The sequence below is a fragment of the Syzygium oleosum genome, unplaced genomic scaffold (assembly GCF_021117445.2).
Source record: "Syzygium oleosum isolate NSW1041296 unplaced genomic scaffold, Sole_v2.1 Sole_v2.07, whole genome shotgun sequence".
Classification (NCBI taxonomy): Eukaryota; Viridiplantae; Streptophyta; class Magnoliopsida; order Myrtales; family Myrtaceae; genus Syzygium; species Syzygium oleosum.
Genome location: NW_026607491.1, coordinates 1,014,956 through 1,032,994, shown reverse-complemented (window position 1 = coordinate 1,032,994; position 18,039 = coordinate 1,014,956). Strand labels below are relative to the sequence as shown.

Sequence of the window (18,039 nt, the reverse complement as noted above, 5' to 3'; positions counted from 1 at the left end):
AACATGTGCCAAAAGTCCAAGGACTACATTGAATAAATTAAAAGTTCATGGGCCACATTGCACATTAGATTAAAGTTTAAGGACTATATTAAATAAATTAAATGTTCAGGGACCACATTGTACTTTAGGCCAAAGTTTATGGACTATTTGTGTCATTATCCCTTTATTTTTTTGTACTCATTTTCTTTAACTTCAGTACGTTGAATATAGAACTTCTTTTTTTTGGGTCAGAGAAGATAGAACTTACCAATATAAACTTTTTAAAGCCAACAAATATGCGCATTGGAATTTGGTTATCCCAAAAGTGGAGATGTACATCTGACTCTGAGAACCTTTCACATCGGCGTGCAGGAGGTCCAAATAGGAAATACAGAGAAGAGACTTTATGACGTTTCATTGTAATTGGAAAAAGAATTCTCAGCAATTATATGGATTGACTAGCTTTTCATAACTCGCCCGAGTATTTTACACCATATTACTAAAACAGTCGCATTATCTTTCATGATGTCACAAATTCGAATCATATGATTAGTGATTCTCTAACCAACTTGTCTTTTGGGTATTTGCTTTGTCACTTCCCGTCTTGTGACATGCAGCGGGACTGTAGTAATGCGCTTGTATGCCTATTGTACTAAGTAGCTATGTCTTGAACATAATATTTTGTAAAGGGTATGATTCTTTTATGGTAATGCATAGAGAGAATAGCTGCATTAAATCGCCTCTCCTACCCTGTCACCAATAAAAAAAGCGCCTGAGCTTTATAACTGGAAATGAGATAATAATAGTCAAATTCATTATTGTAAAAATTTATAGGTTCACGGGTACGACAGATTAGTGTTGCCTATCGACACCTACTTTCCTTATTCTTTACTTAGACTTTCCTTAATTTTTTTTTTGCAAAATGGTGCAAAAAAAATACTCCAAGTTGACATTTGTTGACTTTCGTTTATATGGTCATGCAAACTTCCATTGCTCTAAAATATTACTTCAAGTTCTTTTAGGGCAAAAGAATGTAACTTGAGTTGAATCCGAGAAAATCTAACTTAAGTTGAATATGAGAAAATCTATAGCCGACAGACATTGATATTGCCGAACTCACGTGTGAAGTACATGTGAGATCCGCAAAATGAATGTACTTGATCTTATTTTATCCTATCAGTCTGACTGCCGGGGAGAAATTCCCAAAAAAAAAATTTGGTGGAAAGAAATTCCCGATTCGAAGGGCATGAACAGTGCAAGAGAAATTTTAAAAGCTCGAACCGAGCAGCCATGAAAGTTCACGCACCAATAGTGTGCATTCCATAAGTACACTAAATGTCCTGACCAAAAAAAAAAACAAGAAGGAAGTACGACAAAAGCACGCCGGGTGCCCTTCCAAAAAAGAAAAAAGAAAAAACAAAAAACAAAAGGAGGACCCCCGGGGACGCTGATTCGGACACGTGGCGTAACACTATGATTGCCAAAAAAACCAGGGGCGCGACGGGACACGTGTCGCGGCGGCAATCGGGCCACGCCGCTCCAAGGGCGCGTGGTCCTCCGGCGCGGGAATGTTTTCTCGCCTTCCTTTCTGCGGGGCGGACGAGGGGGCGCGCGCTTCCAGAAACTTCTGGGGAACTCGTGGCGGAGAATCGCCGAGGGGTTCTACCGGCCAGGACGCCGCCACGTGTGCATGAGGGGGGACCCGCGCGAGCGATCCGACGTGGCGTCCCCTATATTCCTGAAAATGATACGGCCCCGTTAGGTCGCGAGAAACCGCTGAGAGAGAGCGGGGGTGGGGGGCCAATTTCCGATTTTAGGGCACTCCTCCTCGCACTCACAAAAACACGCGAGCGACACCATCACCACCAACGACACTCCTCCTTCTCCTTCTCCTTCTTCACTTCCACACACACACTCTCTCTGTCTCTGTCTCTGTCTCTCTCTCTCTTATTCTCTCTCTAGAACCAGACGCTGAGTTCGTGGTCGTTCTCGTGCCCTGCCGTCCCCCTTCTCGCTATGGAGCGGGGCGTTGGGGAGATGAATGGGGAGGGGACGAGCGAAGGAGACGGGGTCGTGAAGATGGAGGAGGTCCCCGAGAGGGCGGTCCACATGTGGGGCTACCTGCCCGGAGCTCTGCCTCAGAGAGCGCCGCTCCTGTCGCCGGTGCCGGTGAGGACCACCGCCGCCGCCGCCTGGAGGGACGTCTGCGGCGGCGGTTGTGGATTCGCCATGGCCATTTCAGGTTCCCTCTCTCTCTCTCTCTCTGCGCAGTGTGAGGATAAGAGCTTCTTCGCAGTGGTAATCAATGATATATTGGAGGTGGAGGAAGACGAATCTTCTTAATTTGTTCTTTCTCTCTCTGTCTTTTCTCCTTTGGCATTTGGTTCTATTGGAATTTGATTGCTGGGATATGGGGAAGAAGCTGCAATAGCTGATTTTTTGGAGATTTTCCCCTTTCGGGAGCCACATTTCTGATAAAGTGATGATTTTTTAACTTTGCGCGTGACTCTTCCGTTGAGGATTGGTTCCCGAACTGTCAGTGCGGAGTTTCTTTAACTTCACAGTTTTCTCCGTCTGCTTTGGCTCTTTAGGAAGTTGCTGATTTCGTTTTTCGTTGTTTGCATTGTCAATCGCTTTCACGGAAGTTGGTCACGTGAATTGGGTCTGTTCCCCAATGTCTGCTTCTGTTTTATAATTTGAAGTCCCATCGGAAACCGACTATTTCTACCTAGCAGGCATTACTTCTTACTTAGTTTGGTCAACGTCCCTAATTCTGGTCGATCCTATTCCTGAATTGTATTCTAGTTGATGAGATTTTGGACCATGTTCTGAACATCTTCACCAAGGGTGTTTCGGCTCGATTCTTGGATTTCTTCTGAGTAAGTTGTGTTGTTTCTTTCTCACATCTGTCATTTACGCAGATTCGGGGAAGCTTATAACGTGGGGATCCACAGATGATCTCGGTCAGAGCTACGTGACGTCTGGGAAGCATGGGGTATTTAAAGCGAATACATGATGCTCTAGTCCATTGACTTTAATCTTTGATTTCCTGATTATCTCAAGACTACATTTCTGCTATTGTATTCGAGCAGGAAACACCAGAGCCTTTTCCTCTTCCTACTGATGCCTCTGTAGTAAATGCTGCAGCTGGTTGGGCCCACTGTGTTGCTGTTACAGGTAATAACTTTTTCTCCCTTCTTTTTAGTCTAGTATATTTCAGATATTTTTAAAAAACATCAGGCAAGCCACCAGGAGTTTTGGTATATGAGTAGTTTCCAAATATTTGCTTTTTTGATTGCCCTGTTTCTTGGTGTTTCTTATGTGCGCGGTTCAGTTCATTAACATCTTAAGCTGGTAAGCGCAGATAATGGAGAAGTTTATACATGGGGGTGGAAAGAATGTGTTCCTTCCGGGAAGGTTTTTGGTGACCCAACACTTGGGGGGAACCCGGAAAAGGAAGCTCTAGAGAGGCAAACTTATTTTTTGACTGAGCAAGGTGATTTCTCTATCAGCACAATCAATCTGTTTATGGATTATACTAATATTTGGTTTGACACTTTTTAAGTGAGCCCTCGATCTCAAGGCTCGAAGTCAAGTGGGGGAAGCTCATCTGGGGTAGACAGTAAAAGTGCTGGAGAAGAAAGTACAAAGCGAAGGAGAATATCAACAGCTAAGCAAGCAGCTGAAAGCTCATCATCTGCTGATGAGACTTTGTCAGCATTGCCGTGTTTAGTGTCATTGAGTCCAGGAGTGAGGATTGCCCTTGTTGCTGCGGGTGGGCGCCATACTCTTGCATTGTCAGGTAATTGTGCAGAACTGGCATTATTGGGCTCCCACGATGACATCTTGATTGTACTTTTTTTCTTAATTGAAATAGTAATTGATCTTAGGAATTCCATTATCTATACTGCCATACTCATAATCCTAGTTCTGAAAATTCCAGATGTAGGTCAGGTATGGGGTTGGGGATATGGAGGCGAGGGACAGCTTGGTTTTGGATCTCGGATACGAATGGTGTCCTCTCCACATCCTGTGCCTTGTATTGAGTCTTCTTCATATGTAAAAGACAGATCTATGGGCTTTTCTAGAGGAAACATGAGTTCTGAAGGGCAGAACTATAGAGTTCCTGGGAGCTATGTGAAGCAAATTGTTTGTGGTGGACGACATAGTGCAGCAATAACAGGTGCGTGCTCAATAAGTTCTTGAAAAACCGAGAAAGCATTGGTTCTTTTAGCAGATAAAGAGTGATCATGTCAGATTATTAGACTGAGATCATCTTGAAGCCATGGGAATTAAAGTCCAAGTATGTACGAAACAACAAAACTAAAGGTGGTTGACACATTCTACAAACCTACAAAAATAATTTTCATCTGGAGTTGGCAATATTCTAGTTGACTTGGGCTGGCAGTGAGATCGTGATTTAAATCTATGGCCAATTACGTAGGAGTAGCTCTTTTAGTTGTGACCGAGATGGTCGTGATATTGAAAATTTTTATATGATTGATAGTTAATCTGCTGTCACTACTGTAGCATCTGCCATCTAGATCGTTGTTGGCCCTTGTCTTATGTATTGGCAATGTGAGTGAGTGCTAAGTTATGTGTGGCAATGATCTCCTGTCAGTAAGCATAAATTTACAACACTGACATGGATATTGTTTATTGCCTTTAACAGATGCTGGCGCGCTGCTTACATTTGGTTGGGGACTCTACAGACAGGTGAATTGTCGATAATGAAAAAATTGATACTCTCTCTCTCTCTCTCTCTCTCTCTCTCTCTCTCTCAATGATGCTTTTAACCTAATTACCTCCTCCTCCTCCTTAAATAGTTTAAAATTTGTGGTTGGTCCAGGTCCATGTCATGTAATGGCATGCTTCACTATGAACCTGAGAATAAGCTTTAGCTGTTTGAATTGTATGTAGATCTTTTATGACAGGCTATGCACGGACATCATTTTAAAAGAATTTCCCATGTTGCTCTGTTTTTGGGAATGATGTGTTTGACCCTTCCTTACTATGAAGTTTAGCTAAATGGCAGTCTTTTAATAGTACATGAACGCTAATCACTATTGAAGGGGATGATTGTATAAGATGTGTTATATCTTCTTTTATAATAGTTGTCATTATGAAGTAATACTTTACGTCTTGTTCTCTCTCTTTCAGCAATTCTATTCTGTATTAAGAGGATAGATTTTCTGCTTCGGAAAAGCCTCTGTTTGACACAAATACATATTCGCATGTGCTATGCTTGAATGAATTTAGAAACTTCTAAAGGTTCTGGTGTTTCTGACTATATGGTCTTATTCGGAGTCCAATATTCCATTGCTACTTATACAGATCTCATTAAGTATAGCGGCGTGCGTAGCACTTCCAGCTATGATGGTGAAAGTAGCCATCACTTTAGGAAGTCTTAACTATTTCTGGGCTCAACATGCAGGTAAAGTAGAAAATGGTGGAGAAAAAAGCACACTATATGTTCAAGATGAGGACCACTATAAAAGGGAATAATTGTTCTATTTCTCTTGAATATACAGCTCTGTTTAGTCTGATGTAAATAAGTTGGTTGCGACTTTTTCACTTAGTCTTTTAGAGTATTAATGTTTCTTTCTTTTTTATGTTATTTGGTTTTAGTGTGGGCAAGGGAGTACTGATGATGAATTGAGCCCAACGTGCGTATCTTCTCTATTGGGCATCAGAATAGTCGAAGTATCTGCAGGGCTCTGGCATACTGTATGTGTTTCTGCTGATGGTGATGTCTATGCATTTGGCGGGAATCAGTTTGGGCAACTGGGAACTGGGGTAGATCAAGCTGAGGTACGCTAGAATTGGTTAAATGAATGTTTTTTTTTCTATATAGAAATATAATTAATTTCTTTAACTTACTGATTAATCGAGTTCCAAGTAGCTATCATATAAGCAAAATGATATTTTCAGTCCACCGGGCATTTTGACATGGTGTATGGGGAACCTTCCATTTTAGCTGACTAAAGCCCCAATCCAAGTTTTATATTGTTCTTCAACTAGTGGACATACTTAAATATGATCTTAATTGTCTCCTGTATTTCTAAATCAGACTCTCCCCAGGCTCTTGGATGCTCCAAGTTTGGAAAATATCAATGCAAAAGCTGTATCTTGTGGAGCTCGTCATACTGCATTAATTACAGGTTAATTGACCAGTTACTTTGTTTCTTCTTCTTCTTCTTTTTTTGAACAAACAAATTGGTAATCTTCCAGATGAATTTTGAAGACAATCAGGTGTAGGATTTCACGAGTCAATAGAAAGTGAATGTCGCAAATATTGAATGTTATCTTTGCTCTTAGAGAGACCCTCAATTCTTTCTTCCTTGAGATCTCATCAAACAAAGGAAGTAGGAAGTATTCGGTCACTTCTGTTAATGATCTAGAATTAGATTTTTGGTTCCTCTTTGTCCTGCATGGATTTCTTCAAGGTGGGACTGCATAATTGGCCTCCTTTGGTGTGGTTTCAACTCCAGATACCATCTCTTTGTCACAATTGTTAACCAAGACATAGGACTATGGTGCCGTCCTGAGATGACAAAAAAACAAGAATAGAGAAAGTGTTGTGGAAGTCCATGTAACGTCAGGGTCTCAACTTAAGTGCCAATGTTTGAAAACGATACTGAAGACCAAACCAGACGAATCAGTTGTACATGGTTAACCTGAACAGGTTAAACAGGCATGCCTTATGGTAAAGCCCTGTGTTTTTAAACTGGAGTTCCAGTGTTCGAGTTCTGTGTGTGCCAATGTAGCAATTTTTCCAAAGCAGGAAAGGAAATACATTTGAAAATTAATTATTTGCCTGTAACTTCTCAAGAGTGGATACAACTTGAGCGTCTTCCTCAACATCCTAAAGGTCAGGTGTTTGCGCCTTCTGGTTTGCAGACACAACCATTTAATATTTTTCCCTAAAAACAGATCCGGTCCGATGTGGTACCAGTTCAACGGTTTGAACCGGGTTGGCGCAGTTATTAACTGATTCGACCTTCAGCCGGTATATATAAGATGATCTGGACTGGACTAGGCTCTGGTTTCAAGTCGAATTGGTTTAACTCGCCATTCTGGTCTATTTTCCATCATTTTTGAGTACTAACTAAGCAGTGGCTTAAAACCAAGGGTGTAACTGGGGGACTGGTAGAGGCCGTCAGGCCTTTTATGAATTTTATATGTTAAGAAGGGTTTTTCTTCCCTGTTATTTCAGTGACTTTACGTGCCCATCTCTTAATTCAGCATCCTTTGTTGTTAAGACTGCATTCACTATGTTTTTTTTTTTGGTAAGGTGACTGCATCCACTATGTTTATCTTTGCCTCTACCTAAATACTTACCTATTTAATTTATACATTTATATAATTCTCTTTTGGCCATAGCATGCATTATGACTATCTTTGCTTCTGTCTTGAAGAGGATGGAAAAGTGTTTTGCTGGGGATGGAACAAATATGGTCAGGTAACTTCGCAGCTTTCCTTTTGAATTGTTTTATTGATGAGTGCCATTTGTAGTAGTTTTCTTTGTCTTCCAGTCTAATGTGCTGATTTCCATTACTTTGGCCATGGACTAAATAAACCAAGCAGCTTGGATTGGGTGATGTGATTGATCGCAATATTCCCTCACAAGTCAACATGGAAGGTTGTATACCAAGAAAGGTTGCATGCGGCTGGTGGCATACTCTACTTTTATCGGAGTCACCCACTTGAGAACTCTCTATGGACATTCTTTGGAGCCTTGGCACAGTTTTGTTAGGTTAGCAGTTCGTTCGACCATTAAGTTATATGTATATGTATATACGTAGGGGGTATGCGTATCATATACATATAAGCACGAAGTCAATTCTTTCTTAGGTAGAGCAGCAAAGTTAATGTCGCCCCTGTAAAAGTGCATTCACCTGCAAGCTGTACAAGTTGATTCTAGATGATTGTATATTGCTAACTGCTAGATGTAACTAGTTGTATCATACCCCAATGCTTTCTTACATTGACGGGTCGCTATGGGTTTATCACATGAAGCTTTGCTAGTTGCTGGTTTCTCCTGATTTAGCTTGCTTTTGTCGAGCTGTTGTTTGGTCGGTGCTGGAACATTTGCATATGCCGTGCTGCGTTTGAACTTTTCTTCCTTTCCTTTCTATATTAGTCGCCTCAGGCTAGTCTTGATTTGAATCTAGTGCCCATGTTTTCAGATTAATACATACGGGCAATGCATCAGTGAAAAATTTGTTTTACAGTATTGCAGATTAAGTCATTTGTGGCTTGTGTGGAGAGCAAACTTCTTGCAGGACTGGAGCGAGATCATCTTGCCTGTAGAGTCCGTGTTGAGGTTGCTGCGGAGTACATATGAGTTCAAAGGGGAAGTTTCTGTTATACTTCTTCCTGCAAATTTGGTTGAAAATGCATAGGTCGCAGCTGCAGAAGTAGCCACGGACGGTTTCGAAGCCGGGCCATGAGTCGAAAAGATCCCGACCTGCAATTTCTGAGCTCACTATCTAACCAATTTGGTCAGTGTGACTGTGTTCGACCTCGACTTGGCCAAAGGTCCATGTCAAGGCCAGAGCAGCTCTCAATGACTCGCTCTGGTAAATCTAAGCTTTGCGTATGTTGACCTCGACTTGCCCAAATCGACAATGTAATGGTCAACATTATCCGAACAAATTGACTGACGTGTCAATTTCATCTTTATAGGAGTACATCGCTCGGTGAGGTAGCCACATAGGTGACGAAATGAAGGTCTTTTGTCTGGAAGAAAGTTTCAGGACTCCATGAGCCAACAGAAAGTTACCGTTCTCACATAATGGTCATAAGAGTACGACGTCAACAAGGCCTACCAACGTTGAAGAGATCACGCGATAATAACGCTACGGATTCTTCGCTTGATTAAATCTTACCAGTTTAGTCAATGTGGGCCATCTAAGGGGAAAATTACTAAAAAAGTCTTAAATCTATTGCAATTATGTCAATTCACTTCAAAAAATTTTTTTTGTCAATTGAATCATAAACCTTTTATATATGTGCTAGTTTGGTCCATCCGGCCAATTTTACCCGGCCGGCATTGACGTGGCACAGCAGAAGCTTACGTGAAATTTTTTAATAATATTTTTTCTCAAATTTTTTAATTAATTTTTCTTTTTCGTTTTTTTTCCTTTCCTTCTTCCTCTAGCCGGTGAGGTCTGCCTTGCTAGTGGCTGGCAAGGTCAACCTTGTCGGCCCTCACCTCGATCCGGTGACCGGCCAGAGGAAGGAGGGAAAATTTTTTAAAAACAATAATTTTAAAATTTTTTTAATATATTATTAAAAATTATCCACGTTAGTGCCGGTCGGCCAAAATTGGCCGGATGGACTGAATTGGCAGAAAAATAAAAATTTTAGGACTCAATTGAAACAAAACAAAAAAAAGTTTAGGACTGAATTTATATAATTACAATAGGTTTAGGACTTTTTTGGTAATTTTCCATCTATCTAAGAGTAGCCTTGAAATTTCTTTGAAAATTAGATGCCTAAATAGAAGCAATGGTGATCTAAATTGAATGAAAATAAGATTTAAAAATCTATAATGACACGAAAATGGAATCTCATCTAATTCTTAATTAATTCTGTTTTTTGGTTAAGCATTACGGGCAATGTAATCAGAATTGGGATTTGGCTTGTAGAATCATACGTGTTTAGGGGACAACCTAGTGAAATCGAATTAAATCGCATCGAAATAGTTCATTAGGTGAGATTCAACTATCCATTCGAAGCATTCTATAACAAATTTCACTCCTTGACAACAACACAATCTTAGACTACAATGAAAAGATCGCGCAATAGACTGTAATTATCCATTCTAAGCATTCCATAACACATTCTTCAATTAGACTCCTAAAACATCAACTTTTTTTATCATGTAATTTCACTCTTAATGGCATAATATAGGGTTCGTTATGAATATACATTAGGTCATAAATGTGGGAAAATTACCAGAAAAGTCCTTAACCTATTGCATGAATGCTAATTAAGTCTTAAACATTTTAATATAGTTAATTTAGTTTTAAATCTTTTGACGATTTACATATTTAGTCTTGAAATTCGTTGGCCGTGCTACCTGACATGGAGAGCGATGACGTGGATCGTTAAAAGGTTCAAGACTATACCGGCGACCCTCGCCAGCTATAGGCGAGGGGCCATGATTCTTCGACCTCATCTAGTGGCTAACAAGGGTTGCCGGTCACAACCAAAAAAAAAAATAAAGAGAAAAAAGAAGAAAAAAATGGAATGAAAAAGGGAAAAAATGGTAGTGTTGTGGGGACCAGTAGAATTTTCAGCACACAGAAAATATTCTTATCCATTTATTGGCATTCTGGCGATTTTTTCATACTTTCAATTGTTTTTTTTTTCGTTTAACTAATATTACTATTCTAAAGCATATTTTACAGCGGCAACAAGCTGCATGAATAGTCTTGATACATCTTATTGGATCTTCATTGTCACTTATAGGCAATATTTCATGCTCCTTTTTTATGTCAATTTTTCTTCATAGATATGTTAAAATATGGGGCCGCAATGTATATTGCTTGATAACCAATTGAAGCGGCTGAGATTGAGACAAGATCCCAATATCCATTTTCCTCTTTTTCATGATTTTCCCTTTCAAGAGAACCATCCATAATTGCTTAAAGTAATAAGATATATAGTTATTAGAGTATAAGAGAAACAATGAATAATCTTGATTATATATCAAAAGAAACAATATCAACCATCACACACTCACACACACACACACACACACACACACACACACACACACACACACACACACACATATATATATATATATATATATATATATATATATATGTGCAAACTCAACCACGAAAAGAGAAAACCAACTGGATACAATTCTGGATACAATTCTCACATTAAAACATAAAAGAAATTGGGTTTACATGTAATGCAAATGGAGATCTCACATAAAAACAAAGTAGTTTATCAAAGAGTTCATAAAAGATGCTAACATCCTAGTTATGACTCTCTTCAAACTCATACTTAAGATACTTGACTTATAGTGCATCGCTCTTTAAGCTCATGAAGCCTTGCCTATTGTCTTTCTTTTCCTTAAAACAAGAGATTGCAAAAAAGTTTAACTTTTCATCTTGCACAATTTCAAGTATGGTATCCAGCATATCTACGAGGTCCTTATAAAGATTGCATCCCTCATTTGCCTGAGATGTAGCAGCAACAACGATGCTCCTTAATCTAACAGCTAAACAAAGCCTGTTAATTTGTGTTCCTAGCTGCTGTGCCATGGCCAATCTCTTTTCTTTCTTTCCTCGAGCTTGTCTTATTGAAGTATGCGCCGCTCTTTAACAGCTGTGAGTTCCAATTGGTTCAACAATGATTTCACCCACATGACACTCCAAATTTTCATCAGTAGATCCTACACCATCGCCGATACCAGGTTGTGTGGCCCCAACAACATCCTTATCAATACAGAAACCTTGTCTAGGATTCTATGTGATTCCTCCATTAGCAACTGTAGGTGTGAACATTCTATCTAACAAAACTATAAGATGAGGATGTGTGCCTTTCGTCCAAAAAAACCTTAAACTTAGGATTGGCTTGTAATAATATAGAATTTTGCATAAGTTGTATCATTGAAGATGAACTAAACACAAAAGTAAAAGAGGAAGAGATAAAACCTTGAATTTTTTTTTCCCACCATTCATCGCTTGCATCAACGGTTTTTTTCCTTGAATCACATCCTAGTCCTGTTTCACTATAAACCAACGTCTCCATCTTTTCCATTCTTCCTTAAGATTATCCCACTTACTCTTCATTTAATTTTTATTATACTTTTTGCCTGTTAGCTCCTCAAGCTTGCTAATAATGACTGTCCATTCATTCCTTTTGTTATTTGCTGGATGATTGCCTTTTTCAATTTGTTCAATGCACAACTCACAAAAGGTTTCTACATCTTGTGAGCTCCAAAATGACTTACTTGCCACCTACTAGTAAAGTGACATGAACAAATTTGAGAGGCACAAACAAACAAGTTTTACCATGAACACATTTGAATGTACACATGCATTTCTTAACACACAAATAAGCATTCTCAAAGACCCTAAAAATTTTGCTTCTTATGATTCGGTTCCCCCTAATTTTCAGCTAAGTGGGTGATATCCTCGAATTATTATTGAACTATTGTTGGCCCTACAATGATTTCCCAACACCACAAGTTGCATAGCTTTGCCCAGAAACTTTGAAGTATTGTAGGGAAATTTGAGGAGCAGGAGAGAGAATGCGAGAGAGCCAGTTCTCACCATTAATGGAGCTTAAAGCTTGCAGGGAAAATGGAGTTGCACAGGCAAGTGATGATGACGAGGAAGATGACGACGAAGGATAACAACCTAAAAAACAGGGTTTTATGGTGGATTGGGAGGGAAATGAGGTGGTCTTGCGAAATCGTTGCTGAACTATTGTAGGGAATTCAAGCTGCACAACGATTTCAACTAATCGGCAACATTTCTTAACACACTAAAGCAGGAAATCAAAGAAACATAAATCAAAGAAACAAGAATGAAAGACCAGAGTGAAGCGAAAGCAGATCCACTAGGGAGAGAGAGAGAGAGAGAGGAACCTACAGAGAGATGCAAGCGAGGGAAGGGAACTAAGCAATCGAGCGAAGTGAACAAGCAGGCGAGGTGAGGGTGACAAGCGAGTGAGGGTACAGAGCAAGGTGAAAGCATCGAGGGTGTAGAGCCAGGCAAGCGAGCAAGGAAGGAATAGAAGTAGGGTTTTATCTTTTAAAGGGGCTAAAGTGGACTTTTAGTAAGATTTCGAGGGCAAAAAAGACAATTGGCATATTTACATTAATTGGTGGAGGAGCATTCCCAACATCAATATTTGGTCAAAGATGTGATAAAATAGTTTGCCAAACACTCAAAAGTTTCCCCAAGGCCCAAGGCCCAAAGCCTTTTGGGAAAACTGAACTAAACTTGCCCACAGAGAAACATCAAGGTTAATACTCATCAACCACATTTAAAGATACAAACCTCCTAGGGAAACTAGTAAGAGCACGAGTTAAAAACACCTAACCAGAATTAATTCTTCAACAGCTTTAATTGGAACTAATTAAGGAGCTTTCCTCTACAATCAAAAGACGAGTGTTCCTTTTATTATCTGGCCCATCACTTTCTTCCATTGAAGTTCAGTTGCACCTAAAAGATCAATGGCGATGAACTTAGGGCGTGTAAGAAATTATCACACATGCTATGCATGTAAATTAAATTAATCCAGAGGTAAGTCTAGGGGGAAGGCACAAATGCAACTATTGGACTCCTCACTTGATGAAGACCATCATCCCACACCAGAGACGCAGAAATCATATCCGCGTCCAAGATCGCCTCGACCGTCACCACGAAACTCTGCTTCTGTAGGACAGACTCAAACGTGAGGGTTTGTGGTTCGACTCGAACGGCGAGTCCTTGAGGAGCTGTCACAGTGGCCTTGTAAGTAGAAGTCGCATTGCCCACATTAGTGACAGTCCTGTGGAAGACTCCTGTGATATTGGAGCCTTTGGTCTGAGCCGATATCGTGAAAGTCGGTAAATTCAAGTCCCACACAGTCGTATTTTTGACATCTGAGCAGCTGCTTTGATCGCCAGTGATAAGTCTCAGGTTGCTGGTGTCGTAACCTTGTCCGCACAAGAATTGCACATAATCTGCCTCCTCGGCATCGTACACTAAACCTGGGTTCGCTGCTTTCAAAGGGTTTATGTGACCAGCTCCGTATGCGAATTCGGCATCGGTATTCTTGAGAGGACTCATTGGAGAAGCTGCGAAAGCCAGAAGGTGTACTGAGAGAATCGCCCATGCAAAACTCGTAGCTGGTTAAAATATATGGATTGTGTATTCCACGAACCACCATATCTCTTGCAATTAAATTTCAATGTTGAGCAATAAAATTCGATTACGGTTCTTTGCGTGAAATGTTGTGACATGCAATTTTAAAAGACCATCCACGGTTTTTGTGAACTCTTCTTAGTTGCAACTCAGATGCAATTTCAGGCACTACCTGTTGTCATCAGGGCAGACTTAATAGCTGCTGGAGACCACGTCGGATGTATCGTTTTGACGTATGCGGCCACGCCGGTGGCATGAGGGCAAGCCATGGAGGTGCCAGAAATTATATTGTATGAAACGTGCCTCGGGTCATCTGATAACTCGGTCACGGTCGAAGCCGGCGACCACGCTGCTAGAATGTCCACGCCTGGGGCAGTGAGATCGGGCTACACACAACAAATATGAAAATCGATACTGGCTATTACAATTAATTGAACAAATTCCTACTCAATTCGTAATTGATGAAACAAGTCACCTCCACGGTCCGATCATACCTTGAGAATGTCCCTGGCAATTGGGCTTGGGCCTCTTGACGAGAACGAAACAACCGCCGGAGCCAACGAATCCATGGTCTCTGTGCTCTTAAATATGGTTGCCATAGAATCTCTAGCAGGAAAAGAAAAAAAGTTCCCGACATTATTCACTCTCTGGTAATCGTCTGACCACGAATTGGTTCGTACTTTTTTTTTCAGTAAGCTAAAACTGGTTGAGATTGCAAAACGCTTTACCTAGTTGATTTCAGGTAGTCATAAACTTCACTTCCATCGGCTACGTTCAAGAAGGAGGCAGCCACTGGGAAGGCAAATGCCTCGTCCGTGACTACCAAGCCTTCCATTATTGAGCCGGCAGCGCCTGCTGATAGTGCGGTGGCGCCCGCTGATAGCGCGTCATCGACGGAATTGAGGGAATCACAAAAGACGATCTTACCTTTCACCAAAGAGCTGTCCAGAGAATTCGTAACGCAGAGCCTACAAGGTACATATACTATGTCCATTAATTTCATGCATAGGGATAATTCAATCTCTCTCTCTAACATATATATACACACATATACACCTTGATTGGGCTGAATTAAATCCTTGTGCAATATTTGGGGCATCTCCTCCATATATCATCGGGTACATCGTGTTGTTGAGTTCAAAAGTATTGATTGAGACGCCCTATATATAAGAATTGCATTATGAGTAAGTGCTAACTATATACTACCATTTAGTAGTGCAAATATACTAGAAGAAATGGATGAATTCAGATATGTACTTGAAGTAAAATTAGTCATATATAGGTTTTTTTACCTCATAAGACTTTCCACTTCCTAACAGAACTTTGCTGACAAACTTCCGATCTATCGTGCTAGCCGCGACCGAGAGAAACCAAGGGGAAAAGTTTGTGGTCGTCGCTGGTTTAGGGCCATAGTTCCCAGCTGCCACTGACGTGAGTATGCCATGCTTCATCGCGTGGAAAGATCCGATCGCGATTGAGTCCATAAAGTAATCGCGGGGTTCAAATGGGACGATGGAGATGGAGATGATGTCCACTCCGTCCGCTATGGCGTCATCAAACGCGGCGAGCATGTCCGCATCGTAGCAGTGGTCAGCCCAGCACACTTTGTACACGGCGATGCGGGCAGATGGGACTCCTCCTCGAGCTGTCCCAGGGCCGAGGCCAAATAGGCTTGTTCCGCTCACCAAGCCACCGGCTGCTATTGACGACGTGTGAGATCCGTGACCCTCGGTGTCCCTAGGCGAAGCTAAATCCCCCGGTAAATATGTGGTGTTTTGCCGGTAGTATTTGGCTCCAATGATTTTACTACAAAACAATCAACCCAGGAAAGAGAAATTAGCTTCTGTCAATCACATTACACAGCGTTACAGCATGTGTCAACAATCAGAGTGCCTGCGGCTGTAAATTCAATTCTAATACAATTGATGCACAAATACTACTTATATTACATAAATAAAGATAACAATGCATGATGTAGTACTTATTGCAAGTGAAGTTGGAGGTTTGGCAAGTGCCCTTCCATTTGGCTGGAGGACGGCCAAACCCTTCGTCGTTAAAGCTGTCACTCTCAGGCCAGATGCCCGTATCAAGCATTCCAACAATGAGGTCACTCTCAGTCGGCAGTCTTTGCACGCTCTGAGAGAAGCCCAGGAAGTCCCACGACCTCGTCGTTTGAAGTTGATGCCTCTCACTTGGGAACACCGACACTACTCCTTCCATTCCTGATGAGATTCATACATGGGTTGACGAATTATTACAATATATTGAACGATGTCATGCATGGCTTGCTATTGTCCATGGAACTTAGGTATTGCTTTTGCACCTGCGATTTTTGCCACTTCGTCTTCAGTGAGTATGGCAGAGAATCCGTGGAAGCTCCTTGAATAGCTGTGTACTAACGACTCCGATGCGCGACTGCAGAAGAAAATTATTGAATGATGGGGTTAAACTTGGTTATAATCAGTACTAAGACGATCCATGTCTAGCTATAAGGACCTTTTGAATCCCACATTGTATCACAATTCGAAATAATAAAGCCAATGTATAGCTCGAAATGCAATCATAGAAAAGACGTTGAGTAAAATCGTTCACTGCAAGAGAATTAATATTATGTGATCAGTCATTAGCAATCGTATGGTTGAGATTGAAATTACCTAGGTGCTGGGTATTATTAATGTAAGTTGTTGGCATTCCTCCTGTAGGATAGACCAATCTTTTACTCGTTTGAATGAATTGAAGTTTATCTAACACCGTATTATATAGGAGAAAGTTGAGTTGCACAGAGCACGTTAGGCACTACCCGGTGATAATACTAATGCCAAAAATGTGTCGTTGGTTGGTTTGATAGAATAGACCAAGTGTAGTTAGTATCCAATGTACGTATATAGTTTTATAATGCTTCCGAGAACTTGATGAAAAATTACAAAGCATATCAACCTGCCAACAACTTCTTGTAGCATGCTGGTGTGGACCGACGTTGCCAAGAAGCCTGCTTGTTTGGGAAGTCCCCCCATGTACACCACATAAACCTGTTCCAATCAACAAAGGATACTCATCGACACAATCGAAACGAACATGAAAACTTGCTAACGTTGAATTCAACTCAAAGACACAGTAATAAGAATGTATTTACCTTGTGATCTTCACCGGACGCTCCTCCAAAGGGCACCAACACAACACAGCTGATGAAACTCATCAAGAGAAGTTTGCAAAGAGGGGCCATTTGAGTAGCCATTTTCAACAGCTGATGTTGTTTTCCTGCTCGTATGACAATCAAAAGTGGGAGCTTATTTATATACATAGAGAATAAGAATTTTAAGAGAAGATTTGTTTCGGATTGCGCTCTTAATCCGGCTCTGCCATTGGTAGTAAGATAATCAAATGATGGTTTACAGATTATAGAGTCCAAAATACAAATGATCAAGTTGTAGGGTTGCCTAATCAATTTGAACTTTGCATACTGCTCTCATAACCGGACCAGTTAACAACTCCATCTTGTCTTCGACGTGCACATCCAGTACACAACCAAGTCGAAAGCAACCCAACAGAATTTTTTTGTCTCACAGAGTCAGAATGCACACGACTACCGCCAAATCAAGAAACTGCAATCAGTGAATAAGAATAATCAAAGCAAATGGCCGCCATAACCAAAATTATGATGAAAGAGAAAAGCAAGCAAAGCTAGCTTTGAAGATGAAACAGACAAATCCCATCAATACGACAATGATCTTTAACGACGAAGACTATTAGATTGCATGGTGGTTCAAGAATCGAGATCATGATGGCTGACAGAAAGAGGCAGATCTAATAATTGAATATGAAGCAAGAATGGCTTTGAATTGTCGTTTTGCGTTCTTCATCGGAGACTAGAATGAGATAGAAAAGGGGCCCCGAAGCTCAACTCGCTTCGTCCTTGTCGTCGTAATCATTGGAGAAAGAGAGAGAAACGCAGAACGAATGTTTGTCTTTGAAGCTCAGAAGGGAGGACGACTCAGAAAACCAGAAAAGAAAGGGGAGAACATATAGCTGATCTGGGGATGGCCGGGCGGCTCCGTCACTGGCTAAACGAGACGTATGCGACTGCTTCCCGATCAGTTCCAAGTAAAAAATGAAAGGAAACACCAATTGGAAGAACAAGAACAAGAAGACGAGAGAGACAGACAGACAGACAGAGACA

At 40.8% G+C, this 18,039-nt stretch overlaps 2 protein-coding genes across 4 annotated transcripts; one reads left to right on the top strand and one right to left on the bottom strand.

The window, feature by feature from the left end:
* Positions 1–1,783: 1,783 nt before the first annotated feature.
* Positions 1,784–7,964, top strand: LOC115688140 (ultraviolet-B receptor UVR8). Of its 3 annotated transcripts, none has more exons than XM_056313291.1 (11): positions 1,784–2,221; positions 2,901–2,974; positions 3,072–3,156; positions 3,344–3,475; positions 3,545–3,781; positions 3,923–4,162; positions 4,652–4,695; positions 5,608–5,790; positions 6,061–6,140; positions 7,363–7,441; positions 7,567–7,964. In XM_056313291.1, the coding sequence occupies exons 1-11, from the start codon at positions 1,996–1,998 to the stop codon at positions 7,687–7,689; spliced, it is 1,503 nt and encodes a 500-aa protein (XP_056169266.1). In that variant the 5' UTR covers positions 1,784–1,995; the 3' UTR covers positions 7,690–7,964. The 3 variants fall into 3 exon arrangements, with proteins under 3 accessions (XP_056169266.1, XP_030469741.2, XP_030469739.2); XM_030613881.2 differs by having other exon boundaries at positions 1,786–2,221; positions 7,398–7,441; XM_030613879.2 differs by having other exon boundaries at positions 1,790–2,221; positions 6,050–6,140; positions 7,398–7,441.
* A 5,150-nt stretch (positions 7,965–13,114) lies between these two features.
* LOC115688152 (cucumisin-like) lies at positions 13,115–17,634 on the bottom strand. The gene is made up of 10 exons (XM_056313439.1): positions 16,996–17,634; positions 16,800–16,891; positions 16,186–16,277; positions 15,844–16,084; positions 15,155–15,668; positions 14,919–15,022; positions 14,591–14,830; positions 14,357–14,468; positions 14,035–14,248; positions 13,115–13,795 (listed from the first exon to the last, which is right to left on the bottom strand). The coding sequence occupies exons 1-10, from the start codon at positions 17,161–17,163 to the stop codon at positions 13,266–13,268; spliced, it is 2,307 nt and encodes a 768-aa protein (XP_056169414.1). The 5' UTR covers positions 17,164–17,634; the 3' UTR covers positions 13,115–13,265.
* Between the last annotated feature and the right edge of the window lie 405 nt (positions 17,635–18,039).

Excerpts from the sequence above, each read along its gene's own strand:
- LOC115688140 (XM_056313291.1), top strand. The coding sequence starts at position 1,996 with ATGGAGCGGGGCGTTGGGGAGATGAATGGGGAGGGGACGAGCGAAGGA. Across the intron at positions 2,222-2,900 it reads ATTCGCCATGGCCATTTCAG|ATTCGGGGAAGCTTATAACG; the intron begins GTTCCCTCTCTC and ends TCATTTACGCAG. Across the intron at positions 5,791-6,060 it reads CTGGGGTAGATCAAGCTGAG|GCTCTTGGATGCTCCAAGTT; the intron begins GTACGCTAGAAT and ends GACTCTCCCCAG.
- LOC115688152 (XM_056313439.1), bottom strand. The coding sequence starts at position 17,163 with ATGTATATAAATAAGCTCCCACTTTTGATTGTCATACGAGCAGGAAAA. Across the intron at positions 16,278-16,799 it reads CTACAAGAAGTTGTTGGCAG|TCGCGCATCGGAGTCGTTAG; the intron begins GTTGATATGCTT and ends TTTCTTCTGCAG. Across the intron at positions 15,669-15,843 it reads TCCAACTTCACTTGCAATAA|TAAAATCATTGGAGCCAAAT; the intron begins GTACTACATCAT and ends ATTGTTTTGTAG.